The sequence below is a fragment of the Camelus bactrianus genome, chromosome 3, assembly GCF_048773025.1.
Source record: "Camelus bactrianus isolate YW-2024 breed Bactrian camel chromosome 3, ASM4877302v1, whole genome shotgun sequence".
NCBI lineage: Eukaryota > Metazoa > Chordata > Mammalia > Artiodactyla > Camelidae > Camelus > Camelus bactrianus.
The window spans coordinates 52,914,887-52,935,734 of NC_133541.1; the positions used below are offsets into that span (position 1 = coordinate 52,914,887).

General features: G+C 42.6%; 1 protein-coding gene across 12 annotated transcripts in view; it reads left to right on the top strand.

Annotated features, from left to right (window-relative positions):
• Positions 1 to 20,848, top strand: part of PDE8B (phosphodiesterase 8B) — a 294,732-nt gene that overhangs the window by 161,000 nt on the left and 112,884 nt on the right. For 8 of the 12 annotated variants that reach the window (XM_010949268.3, XM_074360079.1, XM_045512341.2 and 5 more), the window contains one exon: positions 19,053 to 19,112. In XM_010949268.3, coding sequence (XP_010947570.1) covers positions 19,053 to 19,112 — 60 coding nt within the window. The remainder of the gene's footprint in view (positions 1 to 19,052; positions 19,113 to 20,848) is intronic. The other 4 variants (XM_010949269.3, XM_074360080.1, XM_045512340.2 and 1 more) reach the window with 1 other exon arrangement.

A 20,848-nucleotide genomic window follows, 5' to 3' on the forward strand; every position in this document is an offset into this window, starting at 1 on the left:
TTGTTATTAGATTGTATGAGCGGTTTGTTTATTCTGGAAATAAAGCCCTGGTCAGTCTCATCTTTTGCAAGTATTTTCTCACATTCTGTATGTTGTTGTTTTGTTTTGGTTATGGTTTCCTTTGCTGTGAAAAAGCTTATAAGTTTAATTAGATCCCATTTATTTAGTTTTGCTTTTATTTCTATTGCCTGAGTAGACTGCCCTAGGAGAACATTGCTAAGATTTATGTCAAAGAATGTTTTGCCTATGTTTTCTTCTAAGAGATTTATAGTGCTTGTCTTATGTTTAGGTCTTTAAGCCATTTTGCGTTTGTTTTTGTGTATGATATGAGGGAGTATTCTAACTTCATTGATTTACATGCCGTTGTCCAGTTTTCCCACCACTATTTGCTGAAAAGACTTCCTTTACTCCATTGTATATTCTTGCCTCCTTTGTCGAAGATTAATTGACTGTAAGTCTGTGGGTTCATTTCTGGGCTCTCTGTTCTGTTCCACTGATCCCATATATCTGTTTTTGTGCCAGTACCATGCTGTTTTGATTACTGTAGCTCTGTAGTATTGTCTGAAGTCTGCGAGGTTTATTCCTCCAGCTTCAAGAGTGAACATTAGGGTTCACTCTTGCTCTTGTACATTGTAGAGTTTTGACAAATGTATCATGACACGTATCCACCATTGTAATATCATACAGAATAGTTTCATTGCCCTAAAAATCCTCAGTTCTGTGTGTATTCATCCTCCCCCACCAACCCCTAGCAACCATGGATCTTTTTACTGTCTCCATGGTTTTATCTTCTCCGTAAGGTCATATAATTGCAAACATATAGTATGTAACCTTTTCAGATTGGCTTCTTTCAGTTAGTAATATGCATTTAAAGTTCTTCCATGTATGTTCATGGCTTGAGACTATGTATCCTTTTACCACTGAGTAGTATTTCATTGTCTAGATGTACCACAGTTTATTTATCCACTTACTTACTGAAGAACATCTTGGTTGCTTCCAAGTTTTGGTAGTTATAAATAAAGCTGCTCTAAACATTCAGGCGCATGTTTTTGTGTGGACATAAGTTTTCAACTCCTTTAGGTGTAAATACCAGAAACCATGATTGCTGAATTGTATGGTATAAGTTTGATTAGTTTTATAAGTAACCACCAAACTGTCTTCCAGAATGACTATACCATTTGTGTTCTCAGCAGCAATAAATGAGAGTTCCTGTTGTTCCGCATCCTCACTAGCATTTGGTATTGATCATATTTTGTATTTTCAGCATTCTGATAGATGTATGTATGTCATTGTTTTAACTTGAAATCCCCTAATGGCATATGATGTGGAGCATTTTTTCATCTGCTTATTTGCCATCTCTGTATCTACTTTGGTGAGATGTCTGCTTATGTCTTTTGCCCATTTTTTAACTGGGTAGTTTTTCATATTGTTGAGTTTTAAGAGTTCTTTGGATGGTTTGGATAACAGTCCTTTATCAGATGTGTCCTTTGAAAGTACTTTCTCTCAGTCTGTGGCTTCTCTTTTCATTCTCTTGATGTTGTCTTCTGCAGAACAGATGGATGTTTTCTGTTATAATGAAGCCCAACATAGCAACAGTTACTTCTTCTATGGGTTGTGACTTTGATGTTCTTTCTAAAAAGTCATTTGGATTCTCTCCTCTGTTACCTTCTAGAAGTTTTATAGTTTTGTATTTTTACATTTAGGTCTAGGTTTCTTTTTTATAAGCTTTTAAATTGAAAAACAGTATGCAAACAGAAAAGTTTGAAAATCATAAATATACTATTTGATGAATTATCACAAAGTAGACATATTTGTAACTATCACACAGGTTAAGAAATAGAAGCAGTACCTCCAGAAACCCCTCTCAATCATTATTCCCTCTTACTATTTTGACTTGTAAAGTCATACAGTAGTGTTGCCTGTTTTTGAGCCTTCTATAAGTAAAATCATAAAGCATATGTTATTTTGTGTCTGACTTCTTTTGCTTAATATTACATTTCAGAGATGAATCCATGTTGTGTGTTTCAGTATTTAATACATTTTCATTGCTGTGTAGTATTCCATTGCATGCTTATACCACTGTTTATTCTATTGTTAATGGACATTGGGATGTTTCCATTTACAACTATTATAAATGTTACTATGAACATTCTTATACATATCTTTTGATGCATACAAAGATGCATTCCTGTTGGGTATTTACTTATGATAGATAAGTAGTGTCATCATATTTCCAATTTGTGCCTAACTGTCCCAATTTGTGCCTTAACTGTCCCGGTTGATGCCTAGTCTTCCAGAGTAATGACTAATTTTGCTCCCTTTCATTCTAAGAATCATCCCAGTTTGGACAATGGAAAATATATCTTTTGATAAATAGAAGCTTAAGATAGTCCAAGAAATCTTTCCCTACCTCAGCATCATGAAGATAGTCTCCTATATTATCTTTGAAAAGCCTTTTTGTTTTACCTTGTACATGTATTCTTTTATATTAACCCAGATAAAATAAACTTTTATATTTAGTACTTCTGATATTCTCCATTCACTCAGTAATAGTTGTTTCTACTAGCGTCATTTCCTTGATCTTGAAATTATTATTTTAGCATTTCTTAGACTACAGATCTGTGGGCAATGAATTACTTGCTTTCCCCTTCCCTCCTTCATTGCTTTCCTTTTTTTCTCTCAATTTTTACATTGCCACTTATATCTTGTCTTTGGCTAATAAGTAAATCCACACCAAAAGACATATGTTCTAGTAGAGTGCCTTCATAGACTGCTTAATTAATCTGCCTTCTTTTATGGCTGGGTATATTATGTCAGATTCTGCAGAAGGCTCTGGAGAATAAGATGTAGAGGAAAATGATAAAATGAGGCATTTGAGAAAATTTCTAAACTCATGATTATCCTCTTTATTTAAAAATAATTCATAATCTCTTTCAGAATTGCTCAAAAGGGCTTTTAACTTTTGTGTTTTACCTGCCATTCTCTCAAGCACATGGTATATATTTATAGGTCTGTATGTTAAATTATAAGCAGAATCATGAGCTAGAAACTGTGAATGAAGCTGCCCATAAATTCATCTATTCCAATATCTTTTCTTTGAACGGGCTGAAGAAGTGGTGTTTTCTGCCTCTGTTTCAGAAGGGAAAGCCTGTTGGTGGTTACTAGGAAGAAACAGTGGGGGCAGGGTGGAAGTATCATTGGCCTGGGCGCCTGGAGACCTCAACTTTATCCCACTGCGACATCTTACTTGTGTACAACCTTGAACGTGCCACATACTCTCTTAAGCCTTGTCTGGTAATCTGTAAAATGAAAGGGTTAAAGATGAGGACCCCTTGGGAGCCTTCCAGTTCCCACATTGTTGGAAATCATCCTTCACCACGAGGTCAGAGTCTAGGAGACGATGTCGTGATAGTGAAGTGAAGATGTAGAGCAGTACTTGATTTCCTGTGATACTGGGGGGAGAGGGGGTGGTAAAGTTAGCTAATCCAGAAGTTGACATTTGTGTTTTCATGTGAGCAAGTCAAATGTTTTGGGACTACATTTTAATACAAGCTAAAGAGGGAACTTATGTTAGGATGATCCAGCTTATTAAGTTAGATTACAAATGTAAGGCCCCTGTTCAGCTTCTGGCTCCCTGCGTGGCTCAGTAAGGATTTTCCAAAAGAATGAATGAGTGATCATCATCATCATATCTATCATTTATCAGCTGCCTGCTGTGCCAAGCACTGGAGATGCATCCATGAAAATACAGACCCAGCATCTATCTGCCCTCTCCAAGGGGCATGTGTTATTAACCCCCAGTGACACGTAGGGAAAAGGAGTTCCAGATTTGATGTTACATTAAAAACCTTTTACCAAATAGCAACATTGACAACTTTAGTTCTCCAGCAGCCTGTGTTTTGTGCCAGGGAGCAGAGTAATCTCCCATTTACCAAGGGCTTTTTTAGCTTTTTAATGATATATTAAATTAAACACCCACTCACCAAATATCTGTGAGTCTTGGTTGTAGCAGATGGATTTGGATGTTGGGTGCTTGGCTGCATCTTGTCACAGCTGATCATTTACTGGTTCTCTGGCTACAGTTGGAGAGAGTTGTCATCTGTGTCCTAGGGTCCTCTTGCCCACAACAGTTTGTGATTCTGGCAACAAAATTATTACATGATAAATACAGGCATACCTCAGAGATGTTGTAGGTTCGATTCCAGACCACTGCAATGAAGTGAATATTGCAATAAAGCAAATCACACCGATTTTTTGGCTTCCCAGTGCGTAATGAAGTTACATTTGTACTCTGCTGTAGTCTACTAAGTGTGCAACAGCATTATGTCTTAAAAAAAGTTACATACTTTAATCAAAAATACTTTATTGCTTAAAAAAAATACTAACCATTATCTGACAATGTAAGATTGGTACAAACCTTCAATTTGTAAAAAAAAAAAAAACAACACAGTATCTGTGAAGCACAGTAAAGCAAAGTGCAATAAAATGAGGTATGCCTGTATTATAGTAGATATATCAACAGAATAAAGGGCACGGCAATTTAAAGAGTCTCAAAACATTTTAAGGTTCTAACCACTTAAGTTTCCCAGGCCCAGGAAGGCATTTGGTGTCTGTTATGGGATCCAGAGTCACTGGGACAGTTTTTCTCTCCCTCCAACAAGGAAAATACTGATTTCCTCAGACCTTTAACAGCAACTGAGGATTATTGTTGTAAAATTTTTGGAATTTGATGAGCAAAAGTGGAATCTAGTTTTGATTTGCATTTTTGGATTGACAGAGAGGCTGAGCATTGTTGCATAATTTTTACAGCCTGTTTTTTTGTGCGTTGGTTTTGTGAATTCCCTGTCCTTTACTTTTGCATTTTTTTAAACTTTTTTTTATTGAGTTATAGTCGTTTTACAATGTTGTGTCAAATTCCAGGGTAGAGCACAATTTTTCAGTTATATATGAACATACATATATTCATTGTCACATTTTCTTTTTCGCTGTGAGCTACTACAAGATCTTGTATGTATTTCCTTGTGTTATACAGTATAATCTTGTTTATCTATTCTACATATGTCTGTCAGTATCTACAAATTTTGAACTCCCAGTCTATCCCTTCCCAGTGCCCTCCCTACAAGTTTGTATTCTATGTCTGTGAGTCTGTTTCTGTTTTGTATTTATGTTCTTTTTTTTTTTAGATTCCACATATGAGTGATTTCATATGGTATTTTTCTTTCTCTTTCTGGCTTACTTCACTTAGAATAACATTCTCCAGGGACATCCATGTTCCTGCAAATGGTGTTATGCTGTCATTTTTATGGCTGAATAGTATTCCATTGTATAAATATACCACAACTTCCTTATCCAGTCATCTGTTGATGGACATTTAGGCTGTTTCCATGTCTTGGCTATTGTAAATAGTGCTGCTATGAACATTGGGGTGCAGGTGTCATCCTGAAGTAGGGTTCCTTCTGGATATATGCCCAGGAGTGGGATTCCTGGGTCATATGGTAAGTCTATTCCTAGTCTTTTGAGGAATCTCCATACTGTTTTCCACAGTGGCTGCACCAAACTACATTCCTACCAGCAGTGTAGGAGGGTTCCCTTTTCTCCACAGCCTCTCCAGCATTTGTCATTTGTGGACTTTTGAATGATGGCCATTCTGACTGGTGTGAGGTGATACCTCATTGTAGTTTTGATTTGTATTTCTCTGATAATTAGTGATATTGAGCATTTTTTCATACTGTTGCATTTTTAAATTGGGATGCCTGCCTTTTTCTAATTGTCTCATTAGAGTTTTTAAAAACTCTTGTAAGGATGCTAACTCCTTTTCCATCATATATTACTAATATTATTTCTTTGTTTTATATTTTTATATTTATTATGCTTTTTATATATTTATTTTTATTATTAAAAATCTGACAATTATTCCTTCAGTGTTTATGTCTTTGGTATTATTCTTAGCAGTGCCTTCTAGGCCCTTGAATGATATGTGTTCACTTACATATTTTTTTCAACATTCTCATTTTTTTCATTTAAAATTTTAATTCATCTGGAAGTAATTTGGATATATACCATGATTCATGGAGCTACCTTAATTTTTTTCACATGTTAACCATTTATCCTATTACTATTGAGATTATTGGATTATCTATTCACTTCTTCCCCACTAATATAAAATCACACTTCTACTGTTCACTAAAATCATACTTCTAGAACAGCATGGTACTAACAGAGGGATCAATGAAAGATAACAAAAAAACTAAGAACTGAAAAGTATATATATTCACATATATGTTCATGTTTGTGTGCATGTTCCTAAGCTTTCTGTTATCTTTCATCAAACTCTCTGCTAGGACCACACTTATAAACACCGTTTTGGTGTTTATCTTTGAAATCTATTGTTATTTCTGGCAGAGCAAAGTAACTCTTCCTTCATAATGTTGTTAGCCAGGTGCTGGCAGTTATTCTTCCATGTGGATTAGAGAATCATTTTACAAATTAAAAAAGCTGTGCCCAGATATTTATAGAAATTAACATATTATTTGATTTAGGGGAGACCTGACACTTTTTAAATCCTGGCTTCCCATCCGGGAAGTAGCATATCATTCCATTTATGTCAGTCTTCTTTGATGACACTCAGGTAGTCTGGCGTGTGATGTCATATGTGAAAGCACAGGTTCTGAAGGCAGGGAGCCTGAGTTCAAATCCAAATCACACTATTAGCTTGTATAGTAGTGAGCAATGTTTGCCCCCCCATGTTGACTAGAATATAGTGGGTTGTCAGCCAACATTTGTTGAAGGAATGTTCCTTTTGAGAACCAGGGAGAGAATTAGAGAAAGAGAGGGGGAGAGAAACAGCCTTTTCTCAGCATTACTAGCAAAATTCCTGAGATAAAACTTTGATTGGACCGGCCTAACTCACTTGACTACCTCTCACCAGTCACTGTAGCCGGGGAAATCAAATACTTAGCCATAGGCGTATAAATTGACATGTTTTCTTTAGAACCACATAGATTCCCAAACAGGAGTCAGGACCCCTGGGAAGAGAGAAGAGGGAAATGGATGTTGGAGAGGCTGTCAGTAAAGGAACTTTTTAAATAAATGTTGAATTTTATCAAAATGCCACCTTGGCGTCTCTTGAGATAATGATGTATTGGTTTTCTCTAATTGATGCTGGTGAGTTATATAAAGAGATACCCTAATATTAAGTCAGGAGGACAAAACCTACTTAGCTCTGCCCTGTGGAGGTACTGGAGGGACAGCCAGCTTGTTTCCCTTTTTCTTCTCTTTTTCCTCTTTCTAGTTCTTCTGTAGGCCTCCCTGCCTCTCCTTGGCCCTCTGATACTGATGTCTCCAGAGTTCTGCCTCTGGTCTCCTGCTGAGTGATGGCATGTTTTTAACCACCTCTCCTCTGAGCTGGTGGTGTTGTTCCCTGAGCTTCCTTCTCATTTGTCCCACAGCCTGACAAGTCGGATGGCCCAGAGGCATCTCAAACTCCACACACAGCACATAACTCATCATCCCTCTGCAAGCCTGCTTGACTTCTTGCCAGCTCCACCTAGTCCCTCAAACCAAAATCCTTGAATTTCCCTCTTTCCCCTCCTTCGCCCACACATCTCAGTTGATTTTATGACCTAAACCTGCCTCAAATTCATCCGCTTCTAACCCCACCACTGTTTCTAGTGCAGGCACCACTCGCCTCTTGTCTACACCAGTGGTTCTCAAACGTTAGCGAACATCACAGTCACCTGGAGAGCCAGTCAGTTCACGCTTGCTGGGCCCACCCCCAGGTTCCTGACTCAGCAAGTCTGGGGTGGGCCTGAGCTTTTCCGTTGCTAGTAAGTCCTAGGTGCTGCTGCTGCTGGTTCAGGGACCACACTTTGAGACCCACTGGGCTGGATCATGGCAGCAGCTCCTTTCCGGTTTCTAGTCTTCCAGTCTGGACCTCCTTAATCTCTCCACACTTCAACCAGAATGATCCAACCAAATACTCATCCAACAGGGCTGCCCCTTTGTCTTCCTCATAAGCCCGTGCTTCTCACCACACAGGGCTGTGACCTGTGACCTGGCTCCTACCTCCCTCTCCGGCCTCATCGTCTCATCCACAGACCCACACTGCTTGTGGTTGTCCACAGCAACTCTGTTCTTTACTGTTCCTCGTGGTATTCTGACGCCTGAATCGCCCCTTCCACCAGCCTTCACCTGCCGCAGCCTCACGCCTCCTTCATCACTGAACTCCGGTGTGATTTCCTAGGAGTTTGCCTGGATTCCCACGGGGAGCTACGTGCATCTCGCCTGAGTTTCCATGGCACCCTGCAAGTACCTCGGGCTTGCTGCTTATCACCGTTGTTGAATTGATTGCAGAGCGCTGTGCTCTCAGGTGAAGGTATTTAACGGGAGCACGGAGAGGTGAGAGCCTGAGGCTCATCAGAGGGAGCACGTGGGCAGAACTTTCAAATAAGCAAACAGGAGCCTTTTGCTTCCATTCCTCAGTCAGATGAGAGCACGTCACTCAGCCTGTTGTCCAGCCAAGAGAAGAGGAAGCTGTGCGAGGGTCCAAGATAGGATAAAAAGTAAGAAAATGTATTTCGGTTGAATAGAAAATGACCTTTGGGGACTTACCTAATCTTTTGCTGGGCTTGAGAGTTTTCTTTCTCTGCCTTTTTCCGACTCTCTGGGTTTCTGGGAGAAGGGCGGGCGCTGCCCTGGGCACCCTTCCTCAGCTCAGCCACACGCCCGTAGAGTTTCCACCCTCACAGTGCTCCCCTGTCTTCCTCCCTCAATCTTAAAAAATACCTTTTTTTTTTTTTTAAGAAGTAAGGTTGTGGGTGCTGGTGTTACCACCTTGGCTTGGCTTTTTTTTTTTTTTTCTTTTCTTTTTTTTTATTCACCTTAGCTTTTTTTTTTCACATTTTTTTTATTGAGCATCTTGGCTTTTGATGTAAGCTGCGGTGGACCCAGAGGGCCAAGCACAGTGAGGACTTGCCCCCCAGCCCCCACCATGAGTACCTTCGATAGATAAGCGGTGGAGGGGCGGGGAGCGATGCAGGGCCTGGGGCCTTCCAGGGTACGGCCTGCTGGTCTCAGGGGCAGCTGTCTGGATGGTAAGCTTCTAAAAGTGTTGCGGTTCGAATTGTACAATACAGTAGCTCATTAGATTTTACATCTTTAGGATGTGCACTGTGCATTTTACAAATGACTGTTCATTTTTGCCATTTTGAAAATTCCTTTTCAAAAAAGTGGGCATTTGCATTTTGTGGGTGACTTCTCACCAGTTTCTTACTTTTAAATGGGATTTGTTGAAATGGGATTAGCTTTTAAATGGGAGTCAACACTCCACGCGGAGTCTTCACCCTTGGCGTCCCTGCAATCCGTGGACTCAGGGTCTGACGGTGGCAGTCCACCCTGTGTGAGTGGCCCTGCCACGCCAGAGTCAGGGAAGCAAGCGTGGTTGAATTCTGGTGTGGTACTAGATGTGGCTGAAACTTCAGAGTCGCTTCACGGTCACTGGGGCTCTAGTGTGAGATTCCCCCGGAGCCAAGCAGGGAAGATATTGGGCTGCTGGTTCTCTAAGGCAGTCCGAGCTTAGCAATGGTAATACTGAGAACAGAGGCAGCATGGATAATTGAAATCCACAGGAAATCTCTAAAACTCATTTTCAGCAGATGGTTTCTGTTTCCTTGCCCATCAAATCTATTTACCAGAAATGCTGACCATGTAGCAGAACTGGCTGAGTTGAGTATCATCCTCCCCACTTTCTCTCAAATTCATAATGTTAAGGAGAAGGCATAGCAGGATGGAACAGCATCAGAAGTGCTTGGGTTTTTCCATGGTCCGGATAATTGCCTCCTGAATAATCAGAGATCGACGTTCTTTGCTCGTCCTCTATTGCACAATGTAATTTTAAAGGCTTGAAGTCATCCGGCTGTTTCTATTATCAGTAATATCCCTAATAAAAGGAAGGAAGTTAGTTGAAGGATGTCACATTTTGCGATTGCCTTTAAATTCCTCTGTTCTCCAAGTCAGGCTCTGGGATTGACCTTTGGAATCTGGAAACGGTGTTATGTTTACACACACGCCCGGCCCGGTGACACTGTGGCTGAATTGTTAGGTTAATAATGCTTGATGCTGCGAGTCTTGCACGGCCCCTAATGTAAAGCCTTTTGATATAATCATAATTCTATAGTGCATGAGGGTTTCCCCCCTCAGCTAATTCTCTCTGAGGCTTCCTTGTGCCAGCCTCCTTCAGGTGCTCACCATTTCATGGATTGTGTACTAGATCCTTTTTTTCTTCCCTTGTTAACACATAGTTGACAGCAGGCTGAGTTCTTTTTCTGATGGCTGTAGATGAAACGACTATGTTACTTAGATAATTTCTCCTTCATCTGATATTTCTGTGGAGGACTGCTGCTCCGTTAGACTCTGCTGGCCACCTTGTCTGTGTGGATCTGAAGGCCTCGGGGATGACATCTGCGTGTATCATTAATGACCATTTCAGCGCTAACCAGAGGATGGCCTCTGTCCAAGCACCGTGGGATTCATCATCCTCTTCTCCGCTCATGCAGTGAGGCTCATGGAATGTTAAGAAAGAACAGCCTTGTCCCCAGCAGTGACAGTGGGGACTGGGGGACGGCATGGGGTCGGGGGCATCATGAGGCGCGGTGCTGCAAAGTGCACTGCTGTGTCCGGTCCAGCGCCTGGGGACGCCTGCGGGCCACGTCCCCCCTCAGCGCACTGACTGCATTGGCTGTGACAGACGCGAGGAGTACCGATCTCCCCGCTTGCTTCATCTCCCCCGTGCTCGCCCAGATCCCCCACACCTTGTTTATAAGTGTTTTACAGCTTTTACTTAAAGCCTCTTTGTATACCTACCATCTTAAACCCTTTCTGGAACAAGTGAGACGTAAGTGAGTATATAAATGCATGACACTCCATCCCAGTAAGGCAGGTCTGGGCTTGCATCTCAACTCCAGCCCTCGAATGAGTAGTGTAACCCTGGAGCTTTAACTTCTTTAGCTTTAAGGAAATGGGACTGCTGTGCCTGTTACATGGGATGGTGCATGTGGAGAGTGGGTTGTCAGTTCTCTCTTCTCACCAAGGCACAGAGCAATTTTGAACAAGATCCCCTGAGTCCCAGCCCCGTTTCCTATGATTTCATTTTACCAGGTTTCAGGGAAACTCTATCCATATTCTGAGGAATTTTAAATACAGCATCTTATGTTACCCAATAAAGGCTTTACTAGAAAGAAATAGCATATGTAGAATATTTATATAGTGACTACTGCTCAATGAATGTTAACCCCAAAATACAAAATAGACTTTTCCCAAAAAATTGTATTTTAAATTTATTTTGTGGTATTTGAGATATCAACCAACCAGAAAATATAATTCTGTAAGCATCTATGTACTCACTATTCACTGCTTAAAAAAAATGGATAATGAACAATACTCGAAGCCCCTGGTATTTTCTTCCCTGAATACACCCCCTTCTTCACCAGCAGGACCACTTAACTGGGAACTTATAAGCATTTCTTTGTACTATTATAATATATTCCTAAACTGTATTCAATATTGTTTTAAACATTTTAAAACCATAGGTGGTTTTCTAACGTATGTATTCTTCTAAGGCTTATTTTGCTTGATGTTTGAGTCATCCATTTTGAATGCATAGCGTTAGTGGGTTTATTTTCATTGTGGTATAAGATTCCATTGTATGGATATTTCTCGATACATTAATTGTTCTAGTAGTATACAATAATGGATTGTGGACATACCTTTTTTTTTTTTTAATTTTTTGGTGGAGGGAAGTAATTAGGTTTACTTATTTAGTTTTAGAGGAGGTACTGGGGATTGAACCCAGGACCTTGTGTATGCTAAGCATGCACTCTATCACTGAGCTATACCCTCCCCCGACTTGAGCTATACCCTCCCACCATGGACTGTAAATTAAGCTGTTTTCAAATTTTGGTTATAAATATGCTCCAGATATTCTTGTAAGTGCCTCCTCATGTATGCTAGAGATCAAGCCGCATTGGAGGTGGATTGTAGGACGTACATTTCTTTGTCTTTAGTAGAAATCCCCAGTGTTCTGCAGTGTGGCTGAACCAATTCACATCTCCATCAAAGGTGTATGACTTCATGGGGGTCTCCTCCTTGCCCATGCCAGATAGTGTGTGCCTTCCTGGTTCTACTACCCTGCTGATCAAAGAAAAGCTGGTTGTGACATAGCAACTCATTGTAATTGGAAAGTTTTATTCTCCTGATTACTGAAGACTGAGCATCTCTTGATATTGGTATTTTCTCTTCTGTGAATTTCTTTTTTCAAATCTTTTGCCCAGCTTTTTTTTTTTTTTTAACATTTTTTATTGAATTATAATCATTTTACAATGTTGTGTCAAATTCCAGTGTAGAGCACAATTTTTCAGTTATACATAAACATACATATATTCATTGTCACATTTTTTTCTCTGTGAGCTACCATAAGATCTTGTATATATTTCCCTGTGCTATACAGTATAATCTTGCTTATCTATTCTACATTTTGAAATCCCAGTCTGTCCCTTCCCATCACCCTCCCCCTTGGCAACCACAAGTTTGTATTCTATGTCTATGAGTCTGTTTCTGTTTTGTATTTATTTATTTATTTTTTATTTTAGATTCCACATATGAGCAATCTCATATGGCATTTTTCTTTCTCTTTCTGGCTTGCTTCACTTAGAATTGCATTGTCCAGGGACATCCATGTTGCTGCAAATGGCATCATGTTGTCGGTTTTTATGGCTGAGTAGTATTCCATTGTATAAATGTACCACATCTTTATCCAGTCATCTGCTGATGGACATTTAGTCTGTTTCCATGTCTTGGCTGTTGTGAATAGTGCTGCAGTGAACACTGGGGTGCAGGTGTCATTTTGGAGTAGGGTTCCTTCTGGATGTAACAGCTTTCTTTTTGGTTGTCTTTTTACTGATGTTTTTAAGGGTTTTGTTCCATTCCCGTTACTAATACTCATTGGTTTCTTGTAATGTTGATGTCGTTTCTAGGCTACCACCTATCTTTTTTTCTCTTTTATTAGTGTTTTTTTGCTTTTGGTGAACAGAAGTTTTAAAGTCAAGTAATTAATCTTTTATGGTTGTATATTTTGATGAGTAGATATTTATGTTTGTATTTATGTGATAAAATCTCATGCTGCCAAATTAATGTTCCAAACAGCAGAGCATAAAACACAAATTTAGTAGATCTACCCACTGTGAGCATCTCATGACTATGAGTAATCTTCCATATATAATATGTGTGTATGTAACCAAAAAAGACTATAAAAATTTTCTTATTTTGATTCTAATTTAGGGATACTGTTTGGGGGGGATAATTCATCAAATGCAAAGGACTGTATTTTCCTCTTGCCTAAGTGGTAATCTTGTGTTTTTGGAGGGTGTATCTGCAAAAAACTGGGTGTCTGGGGTTCAGGTGTGATGGCCGAGTCCGGGTGGGTTTTGGTGCCTTCCCCACAGTAAGTGCTCCATTGATACCTGTTGAATAAATGAATGTGTAACAGAGTCTAAAGTTGACAATAGACATGTCTGCTTGGACGAATAAATGAGTGGTTCTCAACCCTAGTTGTACCTGAAAAGATTAAAATGCTGATGCCAGGGCCCCATCCTTAGAGATACTGATTCTCTTGGTTTGAAATAGGTCCCAGGTGTTGATTGATTTAAAAAGTTCTTCAGTTATTTCTATTATGAAGGCCATGTTGAGAACTTGTAGGTCAGAGAATTGGAAGCAGGAAGATAAGGGGTGGATAGGGACCACCTGTTGGGCACTGACAGGTCCAGGGCAGCAGAGTTGCCAGGAGGCTGTAGAGCGTGGCTGGAGTCAAAGCAAAGTGGAGGCTGGAGACTGGTGTGAGAGCAGAGCTGACCACTGGGGCCTGAGGCTGAGAAGAGACAGGAGGAGGAAAGCCTTCTGGATGTTCTGAGGACAGTGGGCCTGGAAGGTGAGGCAGGGTGAGCCAGGGGTCCCCAGTCTGGAGCAGGGATGCCCGGCCTCAGGGTGGGGCATGTGGAGGCTGCAATGCTGGTGCCTTCTGCCCAAAGCCAGAGGGCAGGCCTGGGCCCATTTAACAGGCACAAGTCAAAAAGAACTGTTGCTTACCCAGAGCTCAAAGGAATAAAAGAAAGAAGTTTGGCCTGGGAGTCAAGGGTAGACAGGGGACACCTTGAGAGATGTAAATATTATTTTAAAATCAGAGCCACCAGGGCAGCAGGCAGAGCTGATTCATGGCATTTAAACATAAAAATGATCTTTACGATGGAGTCCCCCTTTCATGAAGTGAAGTCGGTTTTGCCCTGAGCTGTGTGTGTGAGCACCTGTGCGTGAACACTCAGTACAGCAGATGGTGGGGAGGAAGGGATTCCCATGGAGTTGTAAAAGTCAGGGAAGATTCAGGCTCGGAGCTCATCTTTGGAAGGTAGAAGTTATGGAAGCTCCCTACCCACCCACGCAGACAGACTCCCCTTTTCCTTCTTCTTAGCCCTGGCGGCTGCCGTTAGCAGTAGCACAGACTGCTACGATGCGAGCAGGGATTGCCAGGTGCTGGGTCTATTTGCAAAACTGGAATAAAGTCCCAAAACCCACAACAGAAAGATGGGCAGTGCAGTCAGAACTAATGCTCTGCACCTCGGCACATAAAGAGCGAGCAGCAGCATACTGGGCGTCAGGACAGATGAAGTCCCAGTGCTGACTCTGTGACTTAAAATCTGTGGTCTTGGGAAGTTTCATTCAACTCCATCTATTTACTGAGCATCGGCATCGAGTGAGCACCTTCTCGATGCTGGGATACAGTTATGAAAAAGACACCTGGGTCCTCAAGACTCTCACAACCTTGCCCGGGAGAAGGATACTGAAATGAGTAATACAGTAAAGCCTTGGAAGCGCAGGAGGAGCCTGGAGGAGAGTTTTCAGTCCTGTCCGGGTGCAGCTGGGCCTGAACAGCCCGCGGGGCGGGGAGGGGGGCGCTTGTGGGTGAGTAGGCTGTGCTGAGCAGATGAGGGAGGAAGGCCTTTCAAGGTCAACCCCTTCTCCTGAATTCTCCTGAATTCTCCCCTCCTCCTTGTTTAAGTGAAGCGCTAAGACTTGAGTCCAGGTCATTGAACCCAATTCCTGAAACTACCGAGAGCTGTGGCAGCCCCTCCCCGCCACGTGGTGCATCTCGGGTGACCCAGCATCTGAACCACCTTGGTTTCTCTCAAGACGCAGTCTCTTTCATCTGTGTACCTGCGCCAGCTGGGCTTCGTCTCGGCGTTCCCGCTCGTTTGAAATGAGGCCAAGCTGTGTGGGCGTTGAGGGTCATTTATTTTCTTGATGGGTGCAATATATTTTCTGCACTTGCTTTCACTGCTGTAGTTCCTACTCATAGCAGTGTCTTTGTTTTATTTTTGCTAAATCTCTGTTTTTGCCTATCCAGAAAATAGGGAGACCAAATGTTTGATTTTTTTTCCCCCAAGTCATAAATCTGATCCTATTAATCCTCTGCTCAGAAACCTGCAGCGTGGTTGGTGCCTACAGAATCTAAAGGGATTTCCCCTCCAGAATCCTAGAAGGATGACCCCAGCCCAGTCTCCCTTTCATGCTGTGCAATCCAGCTTTTCTAGACTCTTCTACCCAGTGAGCGTCTTTGCATTCTTTCCTCCGTGCCTTTGCTTCTGTTGTCCACTCTGCCTGGAAATTCCTCTCCCAGCCCAGTCTCCTCTTCTTCCTGTTCACGACCCACTCATCTTCATGAAGACTTCCTTGATCTCCCCACCTTCCAAACTAGAAAGATGATCTCTTTTCTCTCAGCCTCAACGTGTAGGCGAAATTTCTGTCAATCAGAATTCTGTATCTTGCTAAACTTTCAAACAAAAGAGGGTAATAGAAATTTGCAGGTCAGTGAAGCCTGAATGAATTTGCCACCCACAGACCCTCTTGGAATGAAGAGAGAGATTCCCACTTGCACATTCAGGGACCTAGGTTGCTAGCTTGAGATCAGCCAAGGTGAATGTAGTTACACCATACAGTCAGCAAGTGCTCCAAATAGGACTTTTTTCTTCTCTTGAAGAGCCAGCTCATCTGAAGGTGAATTGGTGACCCTACTGCATGTATATATACATGTATGTGTGTATGTGACCATGCACACACGTGTGTACACATCAATACTTGACACACACTATGTGATAGACAGTTAAAACGGCGCTGTCGACCAGCAGTGCTTCCTCCCTGGGCCGCAGGGCAGAGCTGTGTGGTCGGAGTGGCTGGGAGTCGTCTGCCTCCTCACACTCTCATCCCATCCTCCTCTCCAGAGCTGGAATTCTGTCACCCGTGCCCCCACCTCCTTCTTGCGTCTATGTCCTTGGCAAACGTGGTCACTTCCTGGAATCGGAGCTAATATACTAATTGAGGATCTGTGTGTCTGCAGTTGCTACAAATCCACTCTTTGAAGTAGAGAATCTTGGCTTGGCTACACAGACATCAGTAAGGGGTCTCCTGTTTCTGTTCATGATTCTGTTCATGATTCTTCTCCAAATGGGTGGGACGCAGGCAGTTAAGCCTCCTGGGTCAGAAGGAGAGCTCTGCAGACTGCGGCTGTGGTGACCATACCTGCTGCTGGTCACGCTGTGGGCCATCTTGCAGAGCCCACCAGGAGAGCGTCCGGTTCTGTTGGGATGGCTGACCTCTCTTGGACACAGAAGGCGAGGTCTGATGGCTGGGAGCACAGACCAAGAAGGAGAAGGCTGGCCAAGAGGCGAGGGAGGGAAGTGTAGGTCAGGACGAGAGGAGCTGGGAAGCCGAGGCACCTAAGCTACCGGGGAGACAGCACGGGGGGGGCGGGTGCTGCAAGGGGGTGGATGCAGGAGGGAGAGGCCAGGGGTCTGGGAGAAAGCTCACCCGCGTTGCAGCTCGTCTCCTGGACTCTGCCTAGGGTGGCAGCTTCCTGCTGACTAGATCAGGCAGAGGTTAAAATCCTGGACGCAGGTAGGGACCTCCTGTGGCTGTAGGAGAGAGTTGTAGGGTCTTTCCTGTCTTTCAGCACATAAAGGGTGTTCTAGGGTGAAGGTTGCTTCTCAGACCCCATGCTGTCTCTCAGTGGCTGTTGCCTGACTCCCGCCAAGGTCACTCTCACGGAAGTGCCTAGCACAGTGCCGAGGACAGACAGGCTCACACAGTCATCACGTGCTCTCCTGGAAGAGTTAAAATGGCCTGTTTAACAACATCATGCACATACTGGTCTCTTCTAAGTACGTAGGAATGTATAAGTTAGGAGAGAATTATCATTATATCTTGGGCAGTCAGTTCCCTTCCCCCAGTCCCTTAGCCTTCCAAAGCAAGTCACTTTTTATTCTATTCCTTTTAAATTTTTATGGATTTCATATTTCATTTATTTTCTGCCCCTGAATGTCCCTGTTTAGGCTCAGTTTCACTGGAGAAAGCACAGGAGGCCTTGTTGGAAGGGGTGTGTGGTGGAGGCTGTATACCCAAGAGTGGCCGCAGGGAGGGTGCAGAGATATCTCAGATGATCAATCACATTTGTCTTTCTGTACCAATTTGGTTTCACTTCTTAATCATTAGCTTTTGAGCAGAATGCTGGCGGTTGCCCTGCTTTTGAAGTGGAGTGTCTCTTTCAGACAAGAAGTTCTGGCTTTTAGAGTGAAGCTGCGGTAGGTGGGGGCAGAGTCCCGGGGACACGGGAGGCCTGTAATGTTCCTCTTCCAGTGAAATTTGTAGGGCTGTGTGCATCCACTGGGCGCTGGTATCAGGACAAACCCTGCAGGACATGGTTTTGCTTAGAGAAAAGCAATCTGAGACTGTCACTTTTGCCTGAAGTGAAACAGTGAAGGAACTCATCGCTGGTCCAGAGGCTCAGGGACTGGCAGAGTGGGGCCAGGCCTGCCAGGAGGACCCCGTGTCGGGAGGCTTCCTTCCTGAGCAGAGTAGTAGAGCCCTGCTTTGCCCTCCTGAGACCCCACCACAGAGGGTGGGGCGGAGGGATCAGCCTTACAGAGGAAAAAGATGTCAGCAGTTTGTGATCTTGTTTAGAAGATTCATACCCTGCCCACCGGGAGTTAAGGGGCAAGAAGGGAGAAAGGGAAATTTTTAGTCTTCAAATTCTAAAGAAAGTTCTGCTTTTTTCGTTGAACTGACGACGCCTCCTCTGACCCTTGGGTCATGGCAGTGTCTCTGGTCTTCTTGAAGGTGTCCCATTCGACTCATGGGGCCAGACTTCTAAGTAGAGGCACAACGACTGCAGCCTCTTAGAGGAGAATGAACCTGGGTCCGTGGAGGTGAGGCCAAGACCTCCATCCAGTTGTCTAGAGAAAAGTCATTTTTAGAAATCCAAGTAAAGTAATTAAAAATAAAGACGAACATTGGCTCTGTGCTTGCCGGCAGCGAGATGGAGCTGGCCAGTGAGCACGTACCCTTCGTTCCTGGAGTCGTGGGGCGGGGTTCAGCTCCCCGTGGTCTTGGTACTGTGTCACTCAGTTTTTTTGAGGAGACACAACTGAAATAAGTAATTTAGTCACGGTAAACATGGGTAAGAGTAAGCTGTGTATTCCTCACACTAAAACATGAAGATAAAAAAAATGAGATTTAAATATCGGGACAGGTCTTAAATCACAGAAATGCTTTAGCCCCCGCATATGAGAGAAGCTTTTACTCTTTTGAATTTCAGAATAATAACAGCCTGGCATGGTGCCCAGCAGAGCTGATGCTCAGTAAATAATGGTTGGGTTGTTTTCTGACGTAACGACTACATGCTTATTGTAAAACCCCATGCACTTACCTGAAATCCCACCACTTAGCATTTGGGGATATATATCCTTCCAGACATTTCAGTGCACATAAATGTAAATATTCTTTTACAAAACCAGGATTGTGCTCAACATGTTTTATAAACCGTCTCCATGTCAATAAATTGGATCCTTTTATTCAGCGTCTGCAAAGTGGCATGACGTCGTACCCAGTGTAAGGAAGAATTTGTCAGTTCCTGTAGTTTGAGACTTGCCACGGCTCACATGCTGTCCTTTATTCAGCAGGTCTCTTCTGCGGAGGTGCGCATCGGGCCCATGAGACTGACGCAGGATCCTATCCAGGTACGCCTCGCTTCCTCGTAGGGGCTTGGTTTCCAGAGCATGTGGTTATGTGAGCACCGTCCGAGGGCTCTCCTCATGCTACACACAGCAGATAGCTGTCCTTGCCCCGCCGTGCACGCCCGTGCATCCATATGTGGTGTCAGTGTATGTATCTGTGTGCAAGTGCTTGTTCTCATTAATGTTATACTTGAGGCATCACCTTGTTTCCTTGAAGACAAACATTGCCCCATCTTGAGTATAAATAACAGGGTAGGTAGATTGCATGGTGAGCTTTGAGGGAGAACAACTCTTCCACCAAAAAACTAGTGTGTTCCATGTGCTGCTGCTGCTTTTGCAGCCAGAAAGGGAAGCCATGTGGTTAAGGGCAGGGCTTTGCTATCAGCCGCAGCTGGGTGGGAGTCCTGGCTCTGCCGTTAACCAGTGGTGAGACCTTGGCTGTGTTGCTTCACTTCTCTACCCAGTGCCTGGTCTGTGAAGTGCAGATAGCAGTGCCTCTCTCACAGGGAATTTGAGTAATTTGAAGAAGCATGGGGTGCCTGAGACACCGCCTGGCAGTGGAAGGTGCTTGATAGTGATGCCTGTTGTTGGCTGGGAAGAAAAGATGGTCAAAGGCGCCTCTTTTTTGTCCCTGTAATTGAGCCAAGCAGCGTACTGGGCTCTGAAAGACCAGGGGAACTGGCTGCAGGGAGAGAAGGGCCTGTGCCTGCAGCCTTGACCTCCCTCTAACAAGGACAGCAGTCATGTCCTCCCACAGCCTCTCCCTCTGCCCTCTTTGAGGACATAGGTGTGAGAGGGTTTGTTAAATCCCCATCGCATGTGCGTCTTCCTGGGAGGCCTATCCAAGCTACCTTCCTCCTTGTCAAGCTGTAACTTGTTAGCACCTGGATGCTAGCCCTGTATTTCGAACAAGTGAAGATGCAGAAAAGACGTAAACAAACCAATTAACATGTAGAAGAAAGTGAAAACCAACCAAAGAAATGTACTGTTTGATTTATGAGCAAAAGGAAAAGAAAATAATTTACCGTCGCTTGGAAAAAGGAAATGCAAACCTAGGGAAAGGGGAAAAAAAAAAAAACCAAGAGATTTCAGCTTGGGAAAATTTGATGAAAACAGATTTAGGAGCAGAGAGAGAGGGAGAGAGAATTTATTAAAATAAACATAAGCCACAACTATTTGTATAGGATACAAACAAGTGGAAAATTCCAGTGTTCATTCTGGAGGCACAGACTTGACAAAGGTTCTTATGTCAGTATTTATTCCCAAAGTAATTTCCAGAATCTCTCTTGGGATTAGTGTAGCTTTAGATCAGTTAGTTTAACTTACCTTCATTTTTCACCCTGTGCTGTACTGGCAATGAATGCTTATGATAAGGATGGTAAGGATGTCTCATTCTTGTAAAATATAATTTGTTAAATTGTAAAGTATTTCAGATATTCATGGGATGCCCATACCCACTTTTCTCAAATGTGTTCTTTTTATTTTTTTTCCAAATATGATAAATTTATTTTGGCAAGTATGCCCTATTCGTTTGAGTTCTTTTTAGAAACAAAAGGTTACAAATAGTTTTCAAGCCCTATTTATTCCTCACCGTCCTCTCTCTTCCCTAAAAGTAACCACTATTCGGAGATTGATTATGATAGGTATTTATTTCTTCTATATCTGTATGTATCTGTTAATAATATTTAATATGTTTTGAATATTTTAAATTTTATTTGAAAGGTATTGGGCAGTAGGCA